The sequence below is a fragment of the Lepus europaeus genome, chromosome 23 (genome assembly GCF_033115175.1).
Source record: "Lepus europaeus isolate LE1 chromosome 23, mLepTim1.pri, whole genome shotgun sequence".
NCBI classification, from domain to species: Eukaryota; Metazoa; Chordata; class Mammalia; order Lagomorpha; family Leporidae; genus Lepus; species Lepus europaeus.
The window spans coordinates 7,543,311-7,556,471 of NC_084849.1; the positions used below are offsets into that span (position 1 = coordinate 7,543,311).

The 13,161-nt window shown below is 41.6% G+C and overlaps 1 protein-coding gene across 5 annotated transcripts in view; it reads left to right on the plus strand.

Moving 5' to 3' along the window:
- Positions 1-13,161, plus strand: part of IFT81 (intraflagellar transport 81) — a 188,216-nt gene that overhangs the window by 161,487 nt on the left and 13,568 nt on the right. For 3 of the 5 annotated variants that reach the window (XM_062182158.1, XM_062182157.1, XM_062182159.1), the window contains one exon: positions 1,054-1,143. The exons of 1 other annotated variant lie outside the window; for it this stretch is intronic. In XM_062182158.1, the coding sequence (XP_062038142.1) occupies positions 1,054-1,143 (90 nt within the window). Of the gene's footprint in view, positions 1-1,053; positions 1,144-5,419; positions 5,525-13,161 lie in introns of those variants that run through there. One more of the 5 variants, XM_062182161.1, reaches the window with a different exon arrangement.

Consider the following 13,161-nt stretch of genomic DNA (forward strand, 5'->3'; position numbering starts at 1 on the left):
TATAGTTACAGAAAGAGAGAAAGTGACAGAGAAATAGAGACGGAGATATCTACCATGCACTGGTTCACTCCTCAAATGTCTGCAACAGCCAGGGCTGTGCCAGATCAATGCCAGGAGCCTGGAACTTCTTCTGGGTCTCCCATGTGAGTGCAGGGGCCCAAGTATTTGGGCCATCTTCCACTGCTCGACCTGGCACCCCAATAGGATGCTGGCATCACAAGCGGCAGCTTAATCTGCTACACTACAACACAGACCCCACAGTCTAACTCCTAAAATGCTTAGCACAAAAGAAGCCTCCACGACTTTATTTTCCTCTGTGACTGGTGTTTATTCCAACTGATAATTACTTAATGCCATTCAGATTATTAAGTACTTTTTTACTTATCTGAAAGAGTTACAGAGAGAGGTAGAGACAGAGAGAGAGGTCTTCCATCCACTGGTTCACTCCCCAGATGACTGCAACGGCCGGAGCTGCGCAGATCCGAAGTCAGGAGCCAGGAGCTTTTTCCAGGTCTCCCATGCAGGTGCAGGAGCCCAAGGACTTGGGCCATCTTCTGCTGCTATCCCAGGCCATAGCAGAGAGCTGGATCGGAAGAGCAGCCGGGACTAGAACCGGTGCCCATGTGGGATGCCAGCACTTCAGGCCAGGGCATTAACCCACTGTGCCACAGCACCAGCCCCTATTAAGTATTTTGAATATCATTCCATCATGCTTATGTGTATTTTATATAAACTACATAATTATATATTTTATATAATACAGCATTAGTGTAGTTAAATAAAGGGAACTTTGTCATTTATTTTCTTATTAGATTATAAATATTTTCCCATTAATGGATTATAGTCTTGACCTTTCAAATAGTTAAATAATATTCCGTCTTGGTAAGAAATCAAGATTTACTTCATTATTTCCCAATTGTTTGGCATTAAAGTAATTTATAGGCTATTTTTAACTCTTATATTTAACACTGTAATCTCTTAATACACATAGTATTTTTCTTTAGAAAAATAGAAATTGTTTTAGCTGTCATTTTTTTTTTGTTTAAATGACAGGTAAAAAGACTAAATTCACTGGTATCTGAAAAGAAGTCAGCTCTAGCCCCAGTTATAAAAGAACTACGCCAGTTGCGTCAGAAATGTCAAGTAAGTGAATTTTATTTTGTGACGCTTTGGTATTCTATGTTGGTCAGATGTACTAAATAGAATCCTGAATATTATATTTAGGTAAGTATAGAAAATAGTTTTTTTGAAGAATTAATTACTTATTTGAAAGTTAGAGCTACACAAAAAGAGAAGGAGAGGCGGAGAGACAGAGAGAGAGAGGTCTTCCATCCGCTGGTTCACTCCCCAATTGGCTGCAATGGCTGGAGCTGTGCCGATCTGAAGCCAGGAGCTAGGAGCTTCTTCCGGGTCTCCCACAGGAGTGCAGGGTCCCAAGCACTTGGACCATCTTCTACTGCTTTCATAGGCCACAGCAGAGAGCTGGATTGGAAGTGGAGCAGCCAGGACTCAAAATGGCACCCACATGGGATGCCGGCACTGCAGGTGGTGGCTTTACCTGATAAACTACAGCACCAGTCCCAGAAAATAAATTATTGTGGTTTTCATATTGATATGATTCTGCAGAAGACAGTAATAATGTTATCTACAAAGGTTTTTCTTTAACTTATGCTGCTTATTTTGTCATTTTGGGAGGGAATGGAGATAGAGAACCTGAAATTCAAAGTGCATCAAAGTCATGTGCATGTCTGAGCTATAAATATGAAGTCAAATTCTTCTGCGGCCAGGTAAGGGCTCAGAGTCTACCAGCAAGTAGTGAATTTAGATGAATGTAGTTTCTCTGCTGGAGGCATGGTAGGGGACAAACTCTGATAGATTATGAAATAATGAAATACCATTACTAGCAAGCTAATCCAAAGCAGTGCTTCTAAGATAAACTGTCGGCCGGCGCCGTGGCTTACTTAACAGGCTAATCCTCCGCCTTGCGGTGCCGGCACACCGGGTTCTAGTCCCGGTTGGGGCGCCAGATTCTGTCCCGGTTGCTCCTCTTCCAGGCTAGCTCTCTGCTATGGCCCGGGAAGGCAGTGGAGGATGGCCCAAGTGCTTGGGCCCTGCACCCCATGGGAGACCAGGAGAAGCACCTGGCTCCTGGCTTCAGATCAGTGAGATGCGCCGGCAGCAGCGGCCATTGGAGAGTGAACCAACAGCAAAGGAAGACCTTTCTCTCTGTCTCTCTCTCTCTCACTATCCACTCTGCCTGTCAAAAAAAAAAAAAAAAAGATAAACTGTCAGGAGGGAAATACTTTTCACAAATGCTCATCAGGTGGCCTCTGCTGTTTGACAGCAGAAGTTGTTACTTCATCGCTCTCTGTGTAGTAATTTTAGGTTCATATGAGAGCTGTACAACATGTTCCTGAGGATGGAATTAGAAAAGTCTTCATGAATATCATCAATCAGTCAGAGAAGCAGAGTGAATAATCACAAGGACTTAGAGGTCAGTTAGACACAATTCCCTTTTTATACAAAATGCCATAGAGTGCAGGATAAGTTAACTGGCTTATCCCAGTAGACAAATAGCTGTGATTCGTAGCTGATGCTTCTGTTGCATCGTAGTTCAGAACTGCTTGTACCATTACACACCACTGCCGTCACACAGGAAGTGGAATAGACAAGTCCTTGCTCCTGGAGTTTATTCTCTCATAGATCTGGTGGGACAAAAACAGTTACAGAAATTCAAGAAAAACAAAAGATAGCCCAACTTAAGAAAAAATGTGATCAAAACTATATACCTAACTGATAAGGAAAGAGGAAACAGACAATGGGTTAGAAAGGAAAAGTTTGAGAAAGATTTTTGAGCAAAGTTTTCAGATTGAAGATACCAAGAATTATTTTCATAGATGCATTCTAACTCATTAATTTTCTTAATGGTTTTCTTTAAAAAAAAAAAAAAGCATTTCGTATTTATTTGAAAGGCAGAGTTATAGACAGAGAAGAGAGAGAGAGAGATCTTCCATCTGCTGTCACTCACCAAATGGCTGTAACAACTAGGGCTAGGCCAGGCTGAAGCCAGAACCCTGGAGCTTCTTCCAGATCTCCCATGTGAGTGCAAAGGCCCAAGGACTTGGGCCATTTTCCATTGCTTTCCCAGGCGCATTAGCAGGGAGCTGGGTTAGAAGTAGAGCAGCCGGGACTGGAATTGGCACCCATATGGTCATTATAGGGCCAATACAAGGATATGCAGTAGGAATTTATGGTGAGCTTTACAACCTACCATGATTGGGAAATACTCAAGCAGGCCAAAGACAGAATCTTAGCTTAAGGTACCAGTTGCACCAGCTGTAAGAAGTCAGGTGGAGTGATTGAAAATTTGGGCTATGGTCAGACAGATCCTAGATAATTTTGGAGAAGTGACTTCATTGTCTTAAGTTCAACCCATTTATCTGGTCCCTTCTTAATAAGAAGGTTATAAAGTGCAAGTGAAATAACACATGTTGGGGGGGGGGTCTTTGAAAAATTCATGGAAAATACAGTGAAAAACTATGCACAGATTTCAAAAAAAGTACACCAAAATAAATATTGTATTTAATTTTCTGTGAACCTGAAATGTATTTATCATTAAAATTATTTTAAATAGTTTTTTTTAAGATTTATTTTATTTATTTGGGTTTTTTTAAGATTTATTTATTTATTTGAAAGACAGAGTTACACAGAGAGAGAAGGAGAAGCAGAGAAAGAGAGAGAGGTCTTGCATCCGCTGGTTGGCCACAGTAGCCGGAACTGTGCCAATCCGAAGCCAGGAGCCAGGAGCTTCCTCCAGGTCTCCCACGTGGGTGCAGGGGCCCAAGGACTTGGGCCGTCTTCTACTGCTTTCCCGGGCCGTAGCAGAGAGCTGAATCAAAAGTGGAGCAGCCAGGACATGAACTGGCACCCATATGGGATGCCGGCACTGCAGGTGGCGGCTTTACCAGCTGCGCCACAGCACTGGCCCCTATTTTATTTATTTGAAAGGTAGAGTTAGAGAGAGAGAGAGAGAGAGAGAGAGAGAGAGACAGAGAAGTTTTCCATCTGCTGGTTCACTCCCCAAATGGCTGCAACAGCCTGAGCTGGGCTGATCCAAAGCCAGGATCCAGGAGCTGCTTCTGGGTCTCCCATGTGGGTGCAGGGGCACAAGCACTTGGGCCATCTTCTGCTGCATTCCCAGGCACATTAACAGGGAGCTGGATCGAAAATGGGGCAGCTGGGACTCAAACTGCCACCCATATGGGATGCTGGTGCTGTAGACAGCAGCTTTACCTGCTGTGCCACATTGCCAACCCCTTAAATAGTTTTAAAAGAAGGTATTTTGTGCTTTTAACTGAATTTTTTTTTCAAAGTAAAACCAAATACCAAACCTTAAATTCTACAGTCATTTGTATCAATAGCATAACCAAAACTTAAAATTTCTTTTCATATGATTTAACTAGAGTTCTTTTTGTGTGAAGCTCTGCCTGTCTCTCCCACTGAGTGAATTTGTAACTCTTCCCACCAGCCCTAACAACACAGCTCTTCCAGTTCTTTCCATAGTCATCAAGTCAGAGGGCTGCCTGAAGCATCTAAGCATTTCCATTTGTCTTCTGCCGTATTGAAAAGCCAGCTGCAAAGAAAAACACTGAATTCCCTTACTATGGAGTACCTAGAGTAAACTCACAAGAAAAGAGGAAGGGTGGTTGCTAGGAGCTAGGGGGATGAAAAAGGTAGAGTTAATGATCAGTGGGTACCAGGTTTCAGTTTGGGAAGATAAAAAACATTCTGGAGATGGATAAGGATGATGGTTAACACAACAAGGTGAATGTTCTTAACTGCCACTGGACTGTACACTTTAAAATGATTTAAATAATAGCTTTTATTTTATGAATGCCAGTATCATTTCATAGTAGAAAAATGCAGGATGTGCCTACATTTGCATTAATTGGTATTTTTTGAAAACATTTAGTTCAGTGCAGCTGTTGAGTGCCTGATGGTTATTTTGCTTATCTCCATATGTTAATCCCCTACATTCATGTACACAGAGTTCTCTTTTTCCTTAAAAACCTTTTATAATAGAAAGTATACTAAAAAATTCAACTGCTTTATTGACTAAGCTCTTTCCAAATATTACCTGGAATTGTTGGTTCCCTATTTTTAATATTATTTGTTTTTTTAACTTGTTTAAACATACTTAACACTTGGGTTTCAATAAAGCATTATCACATTTTTATAGAACAGAAGTATTTTAAAATACTTTACATTTCTTAATGGGCAACCCTCAAATATTTAGAAAATTTTATAGTGAAATGTTAATATATTTCCTTCTTATTGTACTTGTACATTCAAAATTTGAATTTTAACAATCATTTGAAAATTACAGTATCACAATTTATGTTTGCCTAAATCTTTTAAGAATCACTTAGAACTGAAATATCATCTTGAGGGACCGGCATTGTGATGGAGCAGATAAAGCTGCCGCCTGTGATGCCAGCATCCCATATGGGCAATGGTTTGTGTCCCTGCTACTCCACTTCTGATCGAGCTCCCTGCTAATGCACCTGGGAAAGCAGCAGAAGATGGCCTAAGTGCTTGGGCCCTTGCAGCCCAGCCCTGGAGTTGCAGCCATTTGGAGAGTGAACCAGCAGATGGAAGATATCTCCCTCCCTTCCCCCCCCCCTCCCTCTGTAATTCTGACTTTCAAATAAATGAGTCTTCAAAAAAAAAAAAAAAGAACTGTGGTACCAAAGTCACATGCCTATTTTTAAAAAAGAAAAAAAAATAGCATCTTGAAAAGTTTCATTTTATATTCTTAGGAATAGTTCTATAAAATACATGTAATTAAATGGAATTACTAATATTTGGGCAAAAACTAAAATGTTTTAGAGTAATAATCATAACTTTCATTAAAATATTGTCAATTATTGATTACTTTTTCTTATAAAAGTAAAACCATACTCTTGGCAAGAATTCAAACTCTGTGTGTTCTGATTTTGTTTTTTTTTTTAAAGATTTATTTATTTTAAAGATTTATTTATTTATTTGAAAGGCAGAGTTACAGAGAGAGAGAGAGAGAGAAGGAGAGACAGAAAGAGATAATCTTCCATCCACTAGTTCACTCCCAAAATGGCTGCAGCTTTCAGGGCTGGGCCAGGCTGCAGCCAGGAGCCAGGAACTTCCTCCAGGTCTTCCACATGGGTACAAGAGCAGAGATTCTCACTGCTTTCCCAGGTGTATTAGCAAGCAGCTAGATAGAAGTGGAGCAGCCTAGACTTGAACCGGTACCCATATGGGATACCAGTGCTGCAGACTATAGCTTTAACCTGTTGAGCCACAGCACCAACCTCAAGCCATTATGTTTATAACCCCATTTATCACCCATTTTCTTCAGATAGAATCTGAAGAGATAAAATTAGTGTATTTCTTCTTCCTTCCCTCTTCTTTTTCCTCTAGCATCTGACTGTAGCTGATTGCATTCTTTTTAAAAAATTTTATTTATTTGAGAGATAGAGTTACAGAGGGAGAGATGGAGGGAAATAGACAGAGAGATCCTCCATCCACTGGTTTACTCCTCAAATGGCTGCAACAGCCAGAGCAGTCTCCCACATGGGTGCAGGGGCCAGACCAACTTCCATGGCTTTATCAGGCCACAAGCAGAGAGCTGGATTGGAAGCAGAGGCTGGGGCTTTAACCTGCTCCACCACACCACCAGCACCTGCATTGTCTCTGTACTGTGTGCTTACTTGATTGTTAACTTTAAATGATAGCCTTTGATATCCCCCTGCCCACCCAGCAATTAAAACATTGAAGGCACTCGTTACTTATTCTACTTTCCACCTTCTTTTCTACTTCTCCCTGCAGTCTTGGCTGTATCATTTTTACCTTTTCAGGGCATGTAACTTTCACATTCTCTTCTGCTACCTTAGTTCTCAGTGTTAGACCTGTCATTGTTATTATATTCTGTGTTCATTACCAATCTTTTCACCTTCCTTTGTTGCTTGTCTGTAACTTGTCCTCTAGAAGACACAAAAGCTCAGAACGATGAGTTTTGTATGGTCCAGAGTTTATCACCTAAATATTTCAACTTCAGCTTGATTGTTAGATCATGTTTTCTTTCCTTAAGATTTTTTAAGGGTAGCTACATAATCTTCCAGGATTAAATGTGACTGGAGAGTCCATCTCTCTGCTATGGCCCGGGAGTGCTGTGGAGGATGGCCCAAGTGCTTGGGCCCTGCAACCCACGGGAGACCAGGAGAAGCACCTGGCTCCTGCCATCGGATCAGCGCGGTGCACCGGCCGCAGCACGCCAGCCGTGGTGGCCATTGGAGGGTGAACCAACGGCAAAGGAAGACCTTTCTCTCTGTCTCTCTCACTGTCCACTCTGCCTGTAAAAAAAAAAACAAAAAACTGTGACTGGAGAGATCAGAAGTCAACCCAATTTTTTTAGTGACTTGGTTTTGAAACCAATGTGTATTTTCCAGCTATTGAGTGCAGGGTTCTCTCTGTGTGTGCATCAGAGCAGTTTTCTTCGTTCAGAATTTCCTAGTGAATCAGAGTTGTTGTTTACCAGATTCAGTGAGACTTTTTCAGAAGCTAAGAGTTTGGAGATGGATGACAGTGATGGTTGCACAACATTGTGAATGTATTTGAGCCACTGAATTATATACTTGACAGTGGTTGAAAAGGCAAATGTTATGTCACGTGTATTTTACCACACCAAAAACCGAAAGCTTCCTGGTTGGAGGCCAGCGTTGTGTTGTAGCATGTTAAGCCACTGCCTGCAAAGACACAACATCCTGTGTGGGTGCCATGGCACTCAAGTCCCAGCTGCTCCACTTCCGAGTCAGCTCCCTGTTAAGGTACTTCAGAAAGCAGCAGAAGGTGGCCCAAGTACTTGGGTCCCTGCCACCCACGTGAGAGACCTGGATGGAATTCCAGGCTTTGATCTGGCCCAGCCCCAGCTGCTGCCATTTGGAGAGTGAACCAGCAGATGGAAGATCAGCCTCTCTTAAAACCAAAAAACAGAAACAAACTTCTTAGTAAATTACACATTTTATGTTTCTTAACTCTATGCTTGGAAATGCCTTTTGCCTAGGAGTTTTATCTTGTCCCTTCTTTAAAGTAGGTATGCCAGCTTTCTTATGATTTGTATTGCTTGGTATGTCTTTTTATTTCCAGTTTTCTATGTCCTTCATATGTCTCATAAATAATGTAGAGCTGGATTTTGTGTGGGTGTGATTTGTTACAGCCATTTTGAAAATCTGTTTTAATTGATGAATTCAATCTATTTATTTTGATTATATTTGAATTTTTTCTCTTTGTACATCCTATTTACTGTACTATTTTATACCCTCCATTGTACCAGTCTTTTTTCTTTTCATTTTTATTTATTTATTTGCAAGGAAGAGAGACAGCAACAGAGACGGAGTTCCTATCCGCTCATTCATTCCTGAAATGTACTGAGCCTCACCCCAGACCTTGGAATACAGTGTCGGTCTGCCACATGGGTGGCAGGAATCCAGCTACTGAGCGCTGACTGCCACCTCCCAGGCTCTGCATTAGTAAGAAGCTGGGGTCAGGAGCTGCAGACAGGGATTAAACCCAGACACTGCATCTTAACCAGCATCTTAACTGCTAGGCTGAACACCCACTGTATGTTTTCTTTTTTTCTAATTTATTTCCTTTTCTGTCTTCCACTTTTATGTTGATATGGTTTACTCTTACATTTTTAATGTATATTCCTGACTTAATTAAGTCTAGATTTAATCAGTATCTCCCCAACAATACAGGACCTTAGAAGAATTTCACACCCTCTCTGTGCCTTGTACGTGTGTTATCCTCTGGCATTTTATTTCCTTCCTTTTTCTACATCTCTTAAAAGTAGTTTTTGTGGTTGTTATTATTATAGTCACTACTTTATATAATCGTTTCCTGTTTATATTTACCCGCATATTTAGCAGTTCTCACCATTTCTGCTTGGATGTTACTCCTTCCTTCTGGATCTAGTTTCCTTCTTCCTGAAATTGTTTCCTTGCTTTGTTTCTTTCAGTGATTGTCTCAGTAAAGAATCGTCACAATAAATAAACCTTTTTTTTCTTCTTCTTCTTACATATTGATTTGGTCAGAAAAGAATATTTTCACTGCTTTCTCTTTATTTTGTGGAAAGATTTGCTATCAGTTTATTATCATTTCTTTTAAGATAGGATCTTCCCTATAGTTGGTTTTAATATTTTTATCTTTTACTTTGATGTCCAGATTTCATTACCATGATCTAAGTATAGATTTTATTTCATTTACTCTGTTAAAATTTGTGGTTTTTTTTTTTAAATGTATTTATGGAGCCAACGTTGTGCTATAGCGAGTAAAGTGGCTGCCTGCAACAGTAGCATCCCATATGGGCTCCAGTTCAAGTCCTAGCTGCTCCACTTCTGATCCAGCTCCCTGCTAGTGGCCTGGGAAAAGCAAAGGGAGATGGCCCAAGTGTTTGGGCCCCTGCCGATACATACCAAGAAGAAGCTCCTCGCTCCTGGATTTGGCGTAGCCCAGTGCTGGCCATCTGGGAAGTGAACCAGCAGATGGAAGATCTCTATTTCTCTCTGTCTCTCCCTCTCTCTCTCTGTAACTCTTTCAAATGAATAAATAAATATCTATTATTTATTTATTATCTATGTCTCTTGGAAGTGGAGCAGCTGAGACATGAAGCAGCTCCCAGGTGGGGTGCTGGCATTGCAGGCATCAGTCTTCCCCAGTGCGCCACAGTGTCGGTCCCAGTTTGTGAGTTTTTTATGTCCTCCATTAATTTTTGAATAATTCTGTGTAATACCTGCAGATATTCTCTCCCTTGCTTTTTTCTAGTCTGCTTTCCAGCCACTTCTGTTAGATATATGGCAGACATAATTACTCTGTTCCCTGCTTATTTAATCTACTTTTGTATTTTCATTGTGTTGAATTTTGGATAATTTCTTCAGCTCCATTTTTCTTTTTCTTTATTTATTTGAAGGATTGGGGGTGGGAGGGAGAGAGAGAGCACACTGAAGAGAGGGAGATCTTCTATCCATTAGTTTACTCTCCAAATGCCCACAACAGTTGGGGTTGAGCTGGGACAGAAGCCAGGAGTCAGGAACTCAGTCCAGGTCTTCCACACAGTGGCAAGTATCCAGTTAATTACTTGAGCCAGAGACCAAACTCGCTCATGTCCCAGTATGGGACATGGACATTTTTTTTTAAGACTTACTTATTTGGAAGGCAGAGTTATAGAGAGGCAGAGGCAGAGAAAGAGAAAGTCTTCCATCTGCTGATTCACTCCCCAGATGGCTGCAACAGCCAGAACTATGTTAATCAGAAGCCAGGAGCTTCTTCCAGGTCTCCCACATGGGTGCAGGGTCCCAAGCACTTGGGCCATCTTCTACTGTTTTTCCAGGCTATAGCAGAGATCTGGATTGGAAGTGGAGCAGTGGGACTCAAACCAGCACCCACATGGGATGCCGGCACTGCAGGTGGCAGCTTTACCCTCTGCGCCATGGTGTTGGCCCCGAAATGGGCATCTTAACTGCTATGCCAAATGCCTGCCCCTTTAATTTTGTTTTCAAGTTCATCCTTTTATCTCCTCAGCAGTGTTTGATCTTAGGTTTATTCCACCCATTTAATTTTTTGAATTTTAATTTACTTATTTGAGAGGCTGAGACAGAGAACTCCCATCCACTGCTTCACTCTCTACATGCCCACAATAGCTGGGACTGGCCAGGTACTGGGCCAAGACTGAAGTCAGGAGCTGGGAACTGAATCCAGGAGTGGCAGGAACCTAGATGCTTGAGCTGTCACTCTGTCTCCCAAGGTCTGCATTAGCAGGAAGCTGGAATCAGGAGCCTGAGCCTGGTATGGAACCTAGGAATTTTGATCCGTTTAACCACTAAGCTAACCACTTACTCCTCACTTACTTTTTTTTTTATTTCAATGACTATCTTTTTCATTTTTATTTTTTTTCACTGTCTTTTTTTAATTTTTGTTTTCTTTTGTAGTTTCTGTTATTTTAAGCATATTTAAACTTATTTCTGGTGAGCAAAGTTCCTTAAGGTGGAGCTCTGCTGATGTTTTTATCTTCTGATTCTCATTCCTAATAGATTATTTCCTGGTGTTTTACACCTTGGGACTATGAGCTTACCTTTAACAGGATTTTGTCTCTTGAATCCTGGCAGCCAAGATGGAGGGTGTGTCCCTCCATAGTGGTTTTGTAGTTGCCCTGCTGGGTGTTTTAGCAATATCATAAGCTTGGAGCTCATTATGAGCTAATGTCTCAGCGTGCTAGTTTCTAGACCATGTGGGTAAGGTAAATTCAAACCCATACCTGTCTGAGGACAAGCTATTGTGTTCCACCCACACCTGCTGCAACATCAGTGTGTACTGACCCAACAGGCCCTCAGACTCACAGACCAAAAGAGGCTTCATCAGCTGTAGCATATCCATCTATTAAGAGGCCTGGCACGACAAAGTGAACCTCTGCTACCCCTCTCCCACTTAGGGTGTGTATACCTGTCTCCCTTGAGAGGCTTAGGTATCTGAGGTCACTTTGATACATAAAGCCACAGCTCCTCTTTTCTAGAAGTCTTTTGCATGGTACTAATCACCCAGCCCAGATGCAGGCCCACATAAAAAAAGGCAGCACACACAACATTACTCATCATGTTAACTCTGGTTTCCAAGGAAACTGCTGTGTGAAATGAAGGTCATTCTCAGGTTAGTGTAACCTTCTACTCCTAAATTCCCAAGGTGAAAACCTGGACTTCCTAAGGAGTCTTTAGTCCTAGCTTCCTGTATCTGTGTCTGTTGAGACGTTGAAATCCCCGTTACCAACACTGACCGTCCCAGCTTCTTCTCCAGCCTCAGTGTCATTCTCTGTGTCTGGCCTGGTAATTCTTCATACTTCCTTGAGGGTCCTATGTTGCTGTAGATTTTAAAAGATGTTTGCTCTACCTTATCAGGCATTTGCAGATATTTTTTGCATGTCTAGATGTTTGTAGCAGATTTTCAAATTCTCTCATTTAAGATACTACATTTGAAGAATGTTTAAAACTACTTAACCAGGGGCTGGCGCTGTGGCCTAGTAGCCTGAGCCTCTGCCTGCAGCACCAGCATCTCATATGGGCACCGATTCAAGTCCCAGCTGCTCCTCTTCCAATCCAGCTCCCTGCTTGTGTCTCAAGTGCTTGGGCCCCTGCACCCACGGGGAGAAGAAGCTCCTGGCTCCTGGCTTTGGATCAGCCCAGCTCTGGCCATTGCAGCCATTTGGGGAGTGAACCAGCAGATGGAAGACCTTTCTTTCTGTCTCTCCCTCTCTGTCTGTAACTCTGCCTCTCAAATAAATAAATTTAAAAATATATATACTTAACCAACCTGAACTCAAAATCTAACTCCACCCTTTTCCAGCAGTATAGTCATTGGCAAGGTACTTGGCCTCCTGAAACTCTGCAAGCATAATATGAGGGTACTAACACCTCCTTCAAAGGGCTGTTGTGAGATTTAGTTATTGTCAAGGGTCCACTTCAGATGTAGTTCTTCTGATAGGACCCCTGCCTAAGTTGTCAACCTCCTCTCCCACCATGCTTAAACATAGTAAACTACTTGTAAGTACCTTAATTGTTCTTGTTCTCTTTAGCTTTCATTCCTTCATACATAGTGCTCCTTAAAAAAAAAAAAAAAAAAAAAAAAGAAAAGAAAAGAAAGAAAGAAAGACTCTCTTCCCATTCCCCCAGTCATTCCTTTATTAATCTGTCATGCTTAATTTAGATATCAGTTTCTCCAGGAAGTTGGCCCCATGGATCCCCAAGCCTGGGTGTTAGGTCCATGAGAGGGCTGTGTGCTCCTATAACACCTTGTATTTGCTGATCATAGCTCTCAGCAACCTGTTTACTTGTCTGAACGTTACTTAAGGGGAAGAATATTTGGCTGTTTTGTTCACTGTTGTATCTCCAGCTCCTAATAAAGAACCTGGCACACAGCTCAATACCTGGCAGATATCATTCTTATCAGCACCTTCATCTGTCATAACTCTCAAATGTCTGATTGTTGTATAAATAACTCTTAAGTACGCCAAGAAGCTTAGAGTTAAGTTACAAGACTGACAAGGGCATGCATTGTTTCAGAGCCACATTTAGGCCTTTG